The following is a 15975-nucleotide window of genomic DNA, read 5'->3' on the forward strand; positions in this document are numbered from 1 at the left end:
CCTCCCTGCCCACCTCATCTCACCTCACCTCCCAGACTCTGCCTTATCCCTTCTGCCCCATCCTCCCCTTGGGGGTCTCAACCCTGACCTGTGATTCCCCACTGGAACCAGCCTTCCCAGGGGCTGCCTGGTTGCCTGGAAGAGGAAGCCAGGCCCCATAGCAAGGCCCTCAGGGACCCTCCAGTCTGACAGCTGCCCACCTCCAGCCCCGTTTTTCATCTCTGCCTGGCACGCGGCACCCTATGCTCAGCGCCCTGTACCCGCAAAGTCCCCTGCCACCCTCTGGGCTTCTGGACGGACATGCTAGGTTGTCTCTGGGGTATTCTTCCCCTCCTCCCCTTGACTCTTTCCCGTTGGCTTTCTAGACCTTTCCCCTCATCACGTTTTCTTCTGTGACTTCTTTCCTGATAAACCAAACTTGATTCGTCACTGTTCTTTCTGGAACCCAGTGTCCCCACCAGAGCGTGAGCTCCCCGCAAGGGACCCAGCCAGCCTCCACCACCAGCCTGCACTCTCTGTTCCAGGGCTTGGCACTGGCTCGGGGTTGGTGCTCATGGAATAAACTAGAACTAACTGGTTGCTGTTGGGAGTGGGGGGCTCTTTAGCAATTAAGACTCATTTAAATAATACCTCTTCATATGCAACTGTGCTAAAATCATTCTTTTAATTTCCTGTTGAGTAGATTAAAACGATGTTTGTATGTTGAAAATCCATTCGCTTAATGCTGACCTCCTATGGCATGTGCATGAGTGTGTGCTAAGTCGCTTCAGTCGTGTGCAACTCTGCAGCACTATGGACTGTAACCCACCAGGCTCCTCTGTCCATGGGATTCTCCAGGCAAGAATACTGGAGTGGGTTGTCATGCCCTCCTCTGGGGGATCTTCCCAACCCAGGGATCCAACCCACATCTCTTGTCTCCTACATTGGCAGGTGGGTTCTTTACTACTAGTGCCACCTGAGAAGCCCTTCTATGGCATATATTACCTTATATGGCAAAAGGGGTGACATCACCAACTCAATGGACATGAGTCTGAGCAAACTCCAGGAGATGGTGAAGGACAGGGCAGCCTGGTGTGCTGGCAGTCCAGGGGGTCACAAAGTGTTGGACGTGACTGAGTGACTGAACAAAAACAACAAATGGCTAAAGGGACCTGTCACCATTGTTTCCTAGTAAATGAAATTATTTATCCAAATTAATAATTTGGATAGTTAATAATTTATCCAGATTGATGCAACTGCAGGTAATATATGTACATATTGTACAAGTTGGTATGTGAATAATGTGCTTTTATTTTTATACATGTCTTAGTTTGTCAATGTGGGTAAAAGAATAGTGCCTGAAAGTCCCTCCCACACCACACCCATGTTGTCTTTTAAATAAAATGTGGGTCAGCCCAGCTTCCCCAGCAGATAAGCCTTCCTTTTTGCTGATGGTGCTTGTCCCCAGGGCAGCAGGCTGGCTAGGCCTCCCTGCCTCCATGGCAAGCAACTAGATGCATGAAGAGGCTCACTGGCCTCTAATCAGTTTGGTAATTCTGGTGAGATTCCATTTTTTGGCAGAGGATGGATTAGATGACCTTTTAACTAAGAATCTCTGAGTTCAGGGGTTTCCTTATGCTCAAATTTTTCATATCAGATACATGTTAGGCTGAGCCATATGAAATTTCTGTTATTCAGCTACTCTGACCTACAAAGATGGTGATTTCTTATGGTTCAGTCTAGCAAAAACTTGTCCCCATTTCCTAGGCAAGACGACCACGGCGAGGCCACAGCTACAAAGAGACAGGGGGTCACAGAACCTCAGCCAGATCCCACTGAGTCAGGACACTGTTGGCCAGAGTCAGGGCACCGTCTGCTTCCATGAAGGACATTGGCCAGGGCAGGGGTGGGGGCATGTGGAGAGGTTCAAGAATATTTTGAAAATCATTAAGGATGAAGTTTCTTTCCTTTTCCCCTCCAATTCTTTTTATTGTAGTAAACGACACAGAATGTGAAATTTGCCATCTTATCCATTCTTAAGTGCACAATTCAGGGGCATTAAGCACATTCAAATTGCTGTGCACCCATCACCACCATCTGTCTCCAGAACTCTTTTATCTTACAATACTGAGACTCTGTACACATTAAACAATAGCTGCTCATAACCTCCTCCCCCAGACCTTGGCAACCAGCATCCTATTTCCTATTCCTACGATTCTGACTACTCTACGTAACTCATATAAGTGAAATAATACATTTGTCATTTTGTAACTGGCTTATTTCACTTTAACGTAATGTCATCAGGGCTCATCTATGTTGTAGCACATGTCAGAATTTCCTCCCTTTTTAAGGATGTATACTATTCCATGATACGCATAGATCATATTTTGCTTGTCCATTCATCCATCTATAGACACTTGGGTTGCCCCCATGTTTCAGCTATTGTGAATAATACTGCAATGAACACAGGCATACTAATATCTCTTTGAGACCTTACTTTCAATTCTTTTGGGTATATACCCAGAAGTGGAATTCCTGGGTTATATGGCAACTCTATTTTTAATTTTATTGAGGAAGGGCCATACTGTTTTCCATAACTTTCCTTAATTTTTAATGTAAGGCTGGAACACCCTAGACTGAAAAGAGCTCAGGCTTCCACTGTGGACAAATCTGGGTTCAAATCTGGGTTCTACTCTGTGGACAAGTCATTTAGCCTCTTTGATCTTTGGTTTCCCCACCTGTAAAGTGTGGATAATAATAACCATCAGGAACTGTCATAAGAATTAGAGGTAGTGTGGGTCGGAGAGGGTGGTAGCATGTTGTAATGCCCTATAGGGATGCATTAAATGACACCTGTGTTAATTTTACTTAGTATTTCCCCCACATGCTCCTGTTCACCTTCTGCCATCTTGCTGCTTTGACTGTGTTTTTTTGATGGTGTCATCTAGTGTTTATCTCATGTCTCACAGCATGATACATAAGCAGAGGCAATGGATGGTGACATATACATTCTAATGGTCCCTACATCCTATTTCCTTCCATGTCCACTACTAAGCCCTGAATTCATGTCCCCATCACTTTTCAGTTCTCCTTTCTCCAAGTTTGTCTTTCTCATCAGACAGTGGTGGGGTCAATGCCTACCCATGCGTGAGACCTTGGACAAGATACTTAATCCTCTTTTTAAAATTAATTAATTAATTTATTTTTGGCTGTGCTGGGTCTTTGTTGCTGTGCAGGCTCTTTCACTAGTTATGGAGAGTGGGAGCTACTCTTTAGTTGTGGTGCACAGGCTTCTCATCGTGGTGGCTTCTCTTGTTGTGGAGCACTCAGGCTCTGGAGCACTCAGGCCCTGGAGCTCAGGCTCAGTAATTGTGGGGCCCGGGCTTTGTTGCTCCAAGGCATGTGGGATCTTCCCAGACCAGGAAGCAAACCCGTGTCTTCTGCATCGGCTCGAGGATTCTTAACCACTGGACCGCCAGGGAAGTCTGAGATACTTAATTCTTGACTCTGAGTGTGTGTGTGCACTTTAAAATGTAGGTTTTGTCATTATTAATAGTGAGGTATGGTGAGGCCAGCAGATCAGGAAATGACAGTCATTGGAAAGATAGTTTGTTACTCACAGTTCCTAAGAGGAAAGGGCATACCACACTTTGGAGGTACACATGTGGAAGGACCAGGGACCATTAGGAGGCAGAGGAAGTTAGGGGGAGACTTGGGCAGGAAACTTTGCTGTGATTTCCGTGGGAAGGAATGTCAAGACAGGTCAAGCAGGCTTAGGATGGGCTGGTGTTCCCCCAGGGTGTAGGGACACCCTGAGCTGTCTGATGCCTGGCTCTGAGTGATTAGGACAGAGAAGAGTGACCCAGAGGGTGAGAGTCTATAAAAGAGCAGTCTGGGTGTGCATTCTCAATTGTTTGTCTTGCATAAGAAAGTCATTTGCTATCCCTAGGAATTGGCTAGCCCTGGGAGGGGGATCTCTACAGAGTCAGCAAGTCTCCAGATACCAAAGCATCAGAAACTCCAGGTTAATGCAATATGTAAGATAGTGTGATAGATAGAATGATGCCCACCCCCAGAGATATCCGTATCCTGATCCCAGAACCTGCAAAGATGCTACCTTACATAAAAAGGAAGGACTTTTCAGATGTGACTAATTTAAGGATCTTAAAAATATGGGGCTTACCCTGGATTATCCAGTGGGCCCAGGATAGTCAGAAGGGTCCCTACAAGAGGGAGACAGGAGGATCATAGAGGGAGAAGATGTAAGGATGGAAGCTGAGGTCTGAGAGGAGAGATGTACAGCTCCTGGCTTTGATGACGAAGGAAGGGGCCATGAGCCAAGGAATGCGGGCAACCTTGAGAAAATGGAAAAGGCAAGGAAACCACTGTCCCCCAGAGCCTCCAGAAAGGACCCAGCCCTGAGGACCCATTTCAGACTTCTGATCTCCAGCATTGTATTGCTTTAAGCCACTAAGTTTGCAGTAACTTGTTACAGCAGCCATCAGGAACTCACACAGATAGGAGGAAGGCCAACTAACTTGCAGGGTTATTACGAGGCTCAGAGCCCATGTAGAAAAGAGCCTGGCTTGAGAGAAGTGTCAATAAAAATGTAGCGATATTATTAGTACCTGCAGGGCTCTGGGAAATGTGGGATGAAGTAAGGACCATGGACACACCCACCACATTGCTTTGTGCCTTGTGGCTGCTCAGAAAATCTCGGGCTCTCTGTCCCTCCTCTTACAGGTCTGGGGTGTCTGGGAGAGCCCCTTGAAGGAAGGGTTCTTCCCCCACCCCGACCACCACCGGCCCCAGCCCCCCAAAAAAGAGGCTCAACAGGAAGGGTTCTGGGAGATGCACCTTGGCCTGAGCTTACTCCCCTCTGCAAGCACCGTGGTCAGTGTGTGTGCTGGGGGTCACTTCCTGAATTTACCCTCTGGGTGGCTTCCCTGTCCCCTCAATGACTCCAGCTCCTACCTCTGGACTCTGAGGCCCTAAGGATCTTTGCCACACGAGGTTGGTGTCCTTTCCACCTGTTGCCTGTTGTCCTTTCAAGGGGCTGCACTGTGGCTCCTTAATGGCAGGGATGGATTGTTAGGTGACATCTGTGTTCCCCTGAGGCCTCAGGACTATGCTGGGTCCTTGGCCACCCAGGGCCATGCTTCCTCCAGGCTAGTACATTGGCATCTCTAGCATGGGCACCAGTGGTCTGAGCAGCCAAGTGCTGGACGTGAGCTGTTCCTCTCGGAGCTCCCAGAGGGCGAGCCGCTGGGGCCCCAGCTCATGATGGGCACATGTGCCGCTGTGTCTCCCAGCGCCCTCCAAAGGCTGTCCCCTCTGGCCTCTCACAGGGACGTTCGTCTCGGCCTTCACCGTGCTGTGTGGCGCCCGCACGGACCTCCCGGACAGGCACGTGTGCTGTGTCTTCTGGCTGAACATCGCCGCGGCCCTCATCCAGATCCTCACGGCCATCGTCATGGTGGGCTGGATCATGAGCATCTTCTGGGGCATGGACATGGTCATCCTCGCCAGTGAGTAGCTGCTGGCGCCCCACCTCCCTGGGGGGCTGGGGCTGGGCCGGGATGCGGGGAGCAGGGCTGGAGGAGGGGCGGGGGCTGGTCGTTTGTTTGTGATTCTGTTGGGGGGCAGGTGGGGCTTTGCAGGGAGATCTGCATGGCTGGGCCTGCTCCTCCCCCAAGGGCTCACTGGTGTCCGTGGCCGCCTGGCCTAGGGGACTCTCCCCGCATGCCCAGCCCTGGGGCCTGCAGGGTATCATGAGACCACCAGGCAGAGACCTGGGCCAGAGGGCGTGAATAAGGGAGGGAGAGAGTGCCTGTTCAGCTCAGACACACCAGGCGTCACGTTTGTCAAGGAAACAGCCCGCTTGACAGCACTGGGGTAGCAAGGGTGTGGCCCATGTGAGCTCAGTACCTTGTGCCTCCATCATGCCATTTCCAGAAAGAAGGAACAGGCCACCGGGCCTACTTGTGCTCAGGAAACCCTGTAACTGCTTTTTACTTAACAGCCAGAACAGCATAATTTCAACGTCTTTTAAAGTAAGCTCTTTGTTCCTTGATGCCAAAGCCTTCCTCTTCCTGATTTGTATTCAGTGGACCTTCACCAGTCACTTAACACAAACTTGATCCTGACACAAAACTGCCGAAGAAGTCTTGATTAACATTTTAAAAATAACCCAGCGAGATCTTAAGACAGACACACCTATTTTAAGCAGCCACATTCGTCACCCCGTGCCCCCGTGCGGGTCCCTGTGTTGTCACACGTTCTGTCTACCTCATTAGGCCGAAGCTCCTCACTCACACGGAGCACGTCCTTGCAGGCCCTTGACCCTTCTCCCCACACCCCACGCTCCTCCTGTGCCCCACACCTGACAAGAGCATTTGCAGGTGGAGTGCCTGTGCCAGAGGTGAGCTGTGTCAGGGAAGAACAGCGGGGGCAAACCACCAGGCCAGAGAAAAGGCAGGTCCCTGAGCCTGAGCAAGCCCAGCAGAGCCGGTGGATTGGTTAGACAGGCTGGTGGAAGCAGCCCCTTTCCCCCCTGGGGTGCTGGACTGCAAGGGCATCTCAGAATTAGAGCTGGGAGACAGGGGCGGCCAGAGAACGGGGAGATGAACACTGGGCAGGGGGAACACCGGGGGAAGCTGAGGAACAGTTGGAAGATGTCCAGTCCCTCCTGGGGAGAGCTGCTCCCAGGGCGGGGGCTGCCCATCAGCAAGGGGGTTGGTGAGCCTGCAGAGCAGGCAGAGACCGAGGCAGGAGCGTCCAGCTCCCTGGGGGAGCCCCGCCCTGGGGGCAGGTCCACGGACCACTTCCATTTGTGGGGAGTGGGGCAGAGCATCGCTGATAAAACAGGCATGCCGCCAATCATCCTGTGAGTCCAGAGAAGCCAAGTCTGACCATTTCCCAGAAGGCGTTTGGTGCTTCCCTGAGATGCCTGTTCCCATCTGTAACCTGGAAGGGGCCCTCTGCTCTCAGAGGCTTCCTCAGTGGCTGATGGAAAGCCTGGGAAGGCTGCCCCGTCTCCGCCCAGTATGAGCCCCGGACCCCTCTTACTGAGTCATCTCATCACTCAGCTGTTGGGCCAGGCACCCGGGCATGTTAGTGAGGAGACTTTCTGTTACAGTGGCACAAAGCTATGTCACAATAATTGTATTGATGCCTAACCTGGTGCCTAGAGCTTTCTGGCATTCTCTTTTTGGGTCACGCTTGATACTAGACCCCACAGGGTCTGGATCTTAGAGATAGCTTCAAGAACTCCCCTTTATCACCTCCTAGAGGAGGAAGCAGAGACCCGAGAAGGGCAGATGGGAACCTGTCGCTTCCTCACCTTCTACCACCCTAGCTGTTGACTCAGCATCACCCCCTCTCTCAAGGCTGGTGTGGGGGCCATAGCCGGGCTGCAGGCTACTCAAGTGCTGGAACCCACCACCACTCCCTTCCTGTCCCCTTCCTCCCAGCCCACGCCTTCACGGTGGGTCACCTCCTTTGTTCTAGGAATGCTGTCTTTGTGTCAGACTTTTTAGAACACTGTTTGGGGGATGGACTTGAGGGCTGCACCAGAAAACCCACCACCCCTCACTGCTACCCACTTATCCCACCTAGGCACCAGACTCGCTAACCCATCTCAGCAACAGGTGCCTCTGCCCCTTTTTCCAGAAAGTTAACCCACCTGCAAAGGATCAGTAATTGCCACTGTTGAGATGGTGCTGTGGGCTGAGATCACCCCAAGCAACAGTGGAGTGTGCACGTCTCAGGAATACTACATTGAAGAGAATAGTCACAATGGACTGTCCTGGCACAATGTCTGCCCTAGTAGATAGTTAGATAAGTGGTTGTTATTTCTCGTGTTACTCCAACTTCTTCCTGTAAAAATGAAGGAGACTTTTCAATTGTCACAACACAGGGTAATTTTTTTTACCTAGCATTGCGTGAGTGTCCCCAAGAAACATACCATGGGAAAGGATAGATTGGGAGTTTGGAACTGACATGTACATACTACTAAATTTAAAATAGATTACCGACAAGGACCTACTATAAAGAATTTATTAATTAATTAAAACAATAACAACAAAAGAAACACACCATCAAGAAAAACCTCCTGGGGAAATCAGAGAACTCTAAATCAAAGTAGCAGTTAAAATTAGGAACTTGCAAGGCTATTGCTCTGTTTATATTAATAAAAATAATCAATAACAGTTAACAGTAGCCTGTATTGGTTGTGGGTCAATAAATACTTGGTAATTGTACAGGAGCCTTTTTCAGCTGCCATACCCATGGCTGCTGCTGCTGCTAAGTCACTTCAGTCGTGTCCGACTCTGATCCCATAGACCGCAACCCACCAGGCTCCCCCGTCCCTGGGATTCTCCAGGCAAGAACACTGGAGAGGGTTGCCATTTCCTTCTCCAATGTGTGAAAGTGAGAAGTGAAAGTGAAGTTGCTCAGTCATGTCCGACTCTTAGTGACCCCATGGACCGCAGCCTACCAGGCTCCTCCATCCATGGGATTTTCCAGGCAAGAGTACTGGAATGGGGTGCCATTGCCTTCTCTGATACCCATGGCAGATATTGGTAATCTATCGTGACACTTTCTGCTGAATAGTCTTACCTGTTTTCAACACAGGGCTGCAGGCAGTCACTACTAATGGATCCAAGATGTCTACAAGATAAAAGTCTGTCTGCCATTCCCTGCCTGAGTCTTTCCCAAAGCATTAGGTTTCATATATGTGACTCCTGTCCACATAAAATGTGAACCCCATGGCTTACACAGGAGCCAGGATGGGTCACTTCAACAGCAGGTTGTCACAGTCAAACCTGTCCTGGAGCTGTCCCTCCTTGGAGCCAATCCAGAATTCATCTCGCGGCAAACATGGGTTGGGGGCAGAAAAAGAGTAAGGGGAAGGAGGTGAGCAGAAGAGCGACCTTGGCTGAGATTCGGAGGGAAGAGGAGAGAGCTCCTTGGCGGTGTCTCACAGAGTGTGACCCCCAGGGAGGGGAGAATGCTCACTCTGCACTCCTGCCCACACACCCTCGGGGGCTGCCCACTGGCCACAGTGGCTGGTCACTGTGGATGCAGCCCTCTTCCATCTCCCAATCCCCACCATGCAGCCTCTCCCTTTTTAAATTTCAGGCCGTCCCTCTGCTACCGACCAGGGTTCTTGGCCTCCTTAATCAGTTGAAACTGATAAGAAGCCAGATGAGAAATCAGGCAAGGTTTTACTGGGGGCCCCTGTTGCAGTAGAGGGGAGTGAGAACAAATAACAGGTTCCCTTGGTCACTCCCTGAGCAAAAAGGTGAACTGATTCCTTACACGGGATGAAGGTAGGGGCAGGTCCAGGGGTCTGGCTGGAGGGGTGGCGTGGGTGGTGTGTGTGCAGGGGACATGCATGATATCCTGCTTTTGCTCCAGGCTCTTCAGAAGTGACAGTTGGTTCTTTTGGTCTTTTTGTATCTTCTTGTCCATAATTTGCCCCTACTGATCACACACATGCCTACAGTTATTTTTGATCCCTCATAGTGTCTTTGCATTTTGTTGCTCAGAGAGAGTTTGTCCAGGTGCCAGCACTGCAGCAAAGGGTCCCAGGTGCCAGGTCCCAGCTTGTCTCACGTCTGGCCTCTTTTTTTAGACTGTTTTCTCTTTTTCTTTTTCTCCTCTTCCTCATGCTGCCTCATATTCCTGTGCTTCTCTGAAGTTTCCCAAGGTGAGTCTATTGGGGTATGCACAGGTCTCATGCCTGGGCTGCCTGGACCCTCCCCTTCACTGCCCTCCCCCCACCTCACACTGCTACCCTCCCCGTCCCCTGCCTACTCCCCACTCCCCGAACACAAACACCCCCTCTCCCAGTTGGTCAACAAGCTTCCATTTTTAGTTTTTTATTTTGGAAAATGTTTAATCATAGACACAAATAGAAGGCCTAGTATAGTGAGTCGCTAAACGCCTATACCAGCTTCGACCATCATCCATTCATGGCCACTCTGTTTTCATCTATTACTGCCTGCGTCTGCCTCCACCCCAACACCTTAACTTAATTAGTAACCTGGTAAATAGAGAGAGAGGAAAAAAACAAGTTCACTGATGCTCCTCTGTGGGCTGAGTTCCCAGCTAATAGGGGTAACTACTCAGCAAACCCAGATGAAAATTTCACCCTTAAATATCCCAGTAGATGTCTTTAAAAAAAAAAAAAGGAACCACAGTACCTTTTCATGCTCAAATAAACTAGCATCAGTTCCTTAATATCAACAGTGATCAAGTTTTTCTCATGTCCTCATAGTCACCACCAAGGCTTTAAGAGGCTCGAAGCCAGCAGTCACCTTGGCCTGTGTTACCGATGTCCAGCTGATGGAGCACGCCGGCTTGGCTCCTCCCTTCTCTATGCAGTCTTCCTTTTCCTTTCTCTTTTCCGTCCACACGTACCAGATGCCCATCACTTGGGGAAGTCTTCCTGGCACCTTCTCCCAAGGGGCCACGTTAGGAAATGGCAGCAGGCCAGTTGGCCAGGGCCATGTTTGTGCAGTGGCTTCAGGGGTGTGGATTCAGGAGCACGTTGATAACCTTTCAACCCCCAGCAGGTCTGTAACAGAAACCCTCTTCTCATGTCTCCCCCACTAAACCCCGAAATCCACTCTCTCCACTCATCCCCTTGTTCCCCATTAAGAAGCCAACGCCCTTGGGAAAAGCTGGACCACGGCTGTAGCAGTCATTCACACGTCTGTGTGAATAAGTTCTAGCATATTCGAGTCCGGGGGCACCGCCTGGAGAAATGGTGAGGGAAGTGGGTGTCTGACCATCTCTCCTCTGCTTCTCCCTCACAGGCTACAAGGAGCAGGGCATCCCACAGCAGCTGTGAGCCCGGGCGAGCCGCTGAGAAGCCCGGTGCCCAGGAGGGCCACGTCAGGCAGCGGCCGGCCCGGGGTCTTCACGTGTTCTCTTCTGCCGCTTCCTGGGCTTGGAGTGGAAAGAAGGGGATTTGAGAATACTATTTATTTTGAAAACGCACCTGCTTTTCTCAGCAGGCTCTGAGAGCTGCCAGCTCCTCCTGCTGCTCCAGAGAGTCTTGTAGCGCAGACGCCCAGAGGGCATCTGGGCTGGGTGGGGAGTCGGTGGAGGTGGGAATGCTGATGCAAGAAGCTGGAGCACCCCAGGCTCGGGCCGCCTCGCCTCGTCCGCTGCCCACCGTGCGGACGTGCGGGGTGGCCAGGCCAGGCAGCAGTGACCCCGTCCAGGCGAGCAGGGCTCGTCAAGGGGCAGGACTACGGGGGACACCTCCTCCGGGCCCCTGTGGGAGTGGTCTCCTGGGGGCAACACCGGGGTGTGAGTAAGGATAGACAGATTCCTGCCCGGTGTGGAAAAGCCTGCTGTGCCCTCAGCTGTACGCGGGGACGGGTCCCTACGGGTGTCTGCTGGCCCCATGGCCGCCCCCATCTCCTCACCCCTGAAGTCTCCAGGTCTGGGCGGATCTGACCTTTGTTTCCCTGGGAAAGAAGGCAGTGGCTCCATTCCTGGGGCAAAACTGCTGGAATTGCCAGATGTTCATGTACACATTCACCAACCCAGGTTCACGTGGGCAGCCTTCCCCATCATACTCAACACTGTCTGGGGCCTGCACTCCTTTCTCTGAAATCCTTAGGGCCGACAGGTCTCTGACTTCACATGTTTTAGATCTGAGGAAGAGAAGAAGAAACGTTTGCCATCCATTTCGTGACAGCCCAGCGGAGTCTAGACCTGCTCACACCATGAAACACGGGACCATTTCTGCAGAGGAGCATGTGAATAATCAGACTTATTAGGATCAATAAAACTGTAAATAGCTTCGCCTCAGTACAGGTCAGATTTTGCCACTAAATATGTAAGGGGAGAAAACTCACCATTTGAGAGCTTTAGGGGTTTTAGAATTGCAAAAAAAAAAATAATAATTGCAGGGGGTGGTGGATCCCTCTCTGAAAATCCTTCTTCTGCAAAAATCCTGCAAACAGAGGCATTCAGGCCACCTCGCTGGTGTTACATGGGGATTCCTCCTGTCGCAAAGGGATGATCGGGCCCTTTGTGACACCTAAGTGATTGTTACAGAGCCACAACCACCAGAAGATGTCTGATTCAAGATCAATCAGCAATTAAGAGAAAAGAGATCTAAATGACAGTGACAAGGTAGACATTCACATGCCTGCTTTCTTGTCATTTTCATTCTAACGTAGGGGTTGTTAAAATGTGGGACTGGCCCAAAGCCAAGTTTCTGGCCTCACTGGACTTTGTGCCATTGGGTGTGTTTCTCTGCAAGGGGCTTTTCCTATCTATCAGGGACTCAGTCAGAATTTGGCCAGGGATGGAAGAGTGGCCTGTGGCACTAGTGGTAATGAATCCACCTGCCAATGCAAGAGACAGAGACGCAGTTTCGATCCCTGAGTTGGGAGAATCCCCTGGAGGAGGACACAGCAACCGACTCCAGTATTCTTGCCTGGAGAATCCCATGGACAGAGGAGCCTGGGAGCTGTGGTCCATAGGGCCACAGAGATTCGGACATGACTGAAGCAAAGGAGCACAGAAGAGCGGCCTTTTCTGGTCGTTTTCCCCTTAATGGATGGGAAGGCTTGGGGAACCGGCAGCTGGGCAGGCCCCTTGCCCCACCGTAAGCCCCTTTGGGGGCCACTGCATGCTTAGTCTCTGTTCCTGGACTCTCCACCTGGGGCGGTGGCCCACCCACCCCATCCACCGAACTTTCTAGTTATAGTCCTGCTGGGAGGTGGGTCTCGGGCTCCCTGTGGCCTGGACAGCAAACCGGCATCCTTGAAGAAATGGAATTCCCTCAGTCACTTGCTGCCCCCCACCTCCACCCCGGGCCCCGACTCAGAGGTGGGCTCTCCGCTCCTCAGCCTGATCCCGCCTCCCACCCGCCTCCCACCTCCCCATCCATCCCTTGGTTCTGATGAGCTGCCTGGGGCCAGGTTACATGTCCTGGACGCCTGGCAGTGTCTGTCTCTTACCCCTCCTTTCTTCCTGGCCCCAACCCAAGCCTTTGCAGCTTCGTGGGCTCAGATTTGGCTTTATCCAGAAAGTCAGAACCTTCCGCTGTGAGAAGACAGCATCCTCTGGGCCAAGAGGAGAGCAGGCTGGCGGCTGGTTGCTCTCGAGGAAGCGGCATCGGTTTGTGGAGCCTCCCCTGGAGTCAGATAAAAACAGCTCCAGTGGAGGGAAGGGAGGCCAGCCCACAGCCCGTCACCCCCAGACAGCTCCCCTGAGTTTGCAATGACAGATATCAGGTGGGGGCAGCACCCACAGGGAGAGGTGGGTCTTATTTTCCTGGCATGGCTGGGGGTGGCTGCTGAGGGGGGTAGAGAAGAGCTAGCAATTTATGTCTCATGTTTAGTGACACAATTCAGACACGGCGGGGGGCGGGGGGGAGGCGTTTTCTTGAGTGACAGGTGTCACCACGAGTCCCAGTGTGGGCTGGCTTCATGCAGGGGTGTGTGTGCCTGGAAGGGCATCTTCCATCCCAGATCCTTCCCTCACCTGTGGCTGCTTCTCCCAACTTGAGAACCCACCAACCTCAGGAGGCAGGCCCTTTCCAGGTAGACCTCCGCCCATCTTCTGAACAATGAGTCTGTGAAGACCGCCTGGCAGGCGGGTCAGCGCAAAATAGCTTCTTTCTAAGTGAGACCACAGTCTCAGCATCATGTTGTCATTAGATAAGGAACAGTGGCCAATGTACTCCTAGTCCTCTGAGCTGGCCGCTCAGGTTGTTAGCTTGTCCAGTCGCCAAGTCGTGTCTGACTCTTTGCAACCTTGTAGACTGCAACACGCCAGACTTCCCTGTCCTTCACCATCTCCCCGAGTTTGCTCAAAGTCATGTCCACTGACTGTTAGATGGCCGGAGTTAATCTATGAAGCACTGGCCAGCTGAAAAGCAGGAACCTTGTATGAGCAAGTGCTTGGTTGACACCCAACACTCTGGTTGGGTCTTGTCTCAAAGATGATGGTCCAAAAACCCCAGGGTGTGTTTCAGGTCCAGCCATCAATCCGTCAGAATTCCGTAGGACATTCCTAGGCCATGGGTGCTTGGGACAGGGATCACAGGCACACAGAGAACCTAATAGTGAATGAGAAACTTGGATCACAGTGGCAATTCCCTCGGGCCAGAGCAGGATCCTACAGCCAGCATGAGCCATCTGGCAGCCTGGGATTGTCCTGTGGACAGTGGAGACAGTCCACCTGGATCTTAAGATCTGAGTCCCAGACAAGACTTCGGGAAGGGTGGGGTCCCTGTGGGAGCCACAGGGACAGATGGCTCCTGGCGCCAGTCCAGCACCCCTCCTGCCTTCTGTGGTGCTGGGGTAACAGGCAGGAGCTACCCCGCTATGGCCTCGAAGCCAGCCTCTTGGCTGCATGTGAAGGGAGGGGAGGAAGGGACACAGGGCCCTCCCCTGCTGCCTTGGACCCACATGTCTGCCCCCTTGACAAGGACAGCCTCCAGACACTGGGCCCTTGCCAGGCACTGTGTGCTGGGTTTTCAAATGTCAGAACTGAGGCACCAAGAGAGGAGGCCATGGGTCCCCCATCACACGCTCATGGCATGGAGCTGACTTCAGTGGCCAAGAGGGAGTCCTCGGCAGGGGGTGGGTGGTGCCTGGCCCACTCAGCAGTAACAGGGTGCCAGCCTGCTGTCAGCATCCCAGCTGGCCCTCAGACCCACGCTCCTCGTTGAAGGCAGGCCCGAAGGGCGCCCCATATGGCAGTGTAAGAGAACGGCGGACCTGATATGAGGGGCTGCCTGGTCCTAACATTCAGGACCATTTCAGTTTTGTCGCTATTCAGCTTGTCTGAGTCCCTGGGCCTGAGCTGGGGCGGATCCCCTCCTGGGAGGAGAGCAGGCTGTGGGCTGCAGGCCCACCTCGGGATTTAATGACACCAGCTGTTTTTATCGTGTTAGTGATATTGGCAAAGAAAGCCTCTTGCACTGTGTAAACCACTTGGGGATATAGAATGTAGATGTAAATTCTCCAGTTGGTGTCTGCAGGAGCTGTTCACTGTTGTTATTCCTCCCTGTTGCTGGTTGGTTTAGAGGATTTTCAACAGGCAGGCTGGAGGTGGCTGAGCCCTTTTTTGCTATGTTTTTTAAAAATCTATTTACTTTTAATTGAAGGATAATTGCTTTACAATATTGTGTTGGTTTCTGCCAAACATCAACATGAATCAGCCGTAGGTATACTATGTCCCCTCCCTCTTGAACCTTCTCCCACCACCCTCCCCATCCCAAGGTGGCAGAGCACTTTTAAAGGACCAGTCCCCGCTCCCCACAGACCATGACCTCGTCTCTGGGATGAGCAATTTGAAGCAGTTGCTGACCATTTGCTGACACACGCTCCTCCATGGAACCCAGCCTTTGTCTCCACAGGCTCCCTGTGCCAGCTTCCTGCAGTCCTATGTGTGGGGGCTCCTGTTTTGCTTTTGTGCATCAGCAAGCCCTCAGTGGGCACCAAATGGACCAAGTAGGTCCTGAGCGTGGCTTTGGAGAAGCTGATCAAAGGTGCTGTCTTCCTGGTGAGCAGCACCCCAGGTGGGATGGTGAGGTGAGTGGAGGTCAGAGAGGGGAGATACTCTCCAAGGCCTAGGGCTGAGCCCCCAGAGAGTTTGGCATGTGCTAGAGGAGATAGGAAGCCAGGCTGTCAACAGAAGGGAGGCTGAGGTCAGCCTGAGTAGGTGGTGATGCTTGGGGGCCTGTATTTTTCATCAATTTTGTTCCCTTCAGATTCTTAGAGCTTCAGAAAGTTCCTGAACTCACAGAGCGTGAAGGATTATGCTCAGCTTTTCATGGATCCCCCCCAAATCCCATGTGGAGAGAGGATGAGCCCCTCTGGTGATGGGTGGGGAAAACCCCAAACCAAGGTGACCCCAAATGCCCTGCAAGCCTGGAGAGGGTGAGTTCCACCCTCAGCACTCTGTCTCTCCCACTGCCTTGTGTCTCAGTTTAACCATCTGTAGCTTGGGTACAAG

The 15975-nt window shown here is 51.8% G+C and overlaps 1 protein-coding gene across 1 annotated transcript in view; it reads left to right on the plus strand.

Annotated features, from left to right (window-relative positions):
- The window catches only part of STUM (stum, mechanosensory transduction mediator homolog), a 58952-nt gene extending 47144 nt beyond the window's left edge, over nt 1–11808 (plus strand). Inside the window, exons 2-3 of the mRNA XM_061160169.1 lie at nt 5328–5507; nt 10803–11808. Coding sequence (XP_061016152.1) covers nt 5328–5507; nt 10803–10837 — 215 coding nt within the window. The 3' untranslated portion in view covers nt 10838–11808. The remainder of the gene's footprint in view (nt 1–5327; nt 5508–10802) is intronic.
- Nucleotides 11809–15975: the final 4167 nt, after the last annotated feature.

The sequence above is a fragment of the Dama dama genome, chromosome 14, assembly GCF_033118175.1.
Source record: "Dama dama isolate Ldn47 chromosome 14, ASM3311817v1, whole genome shotgun sequence".
In the NCBI taxonomy this organism is placed as follows: domain Eukaryota; kingdom Metazoa; phylum Chordata; class Mammalia; order Artiodactyla; family Cervidae; genus Dama; species Dama dama.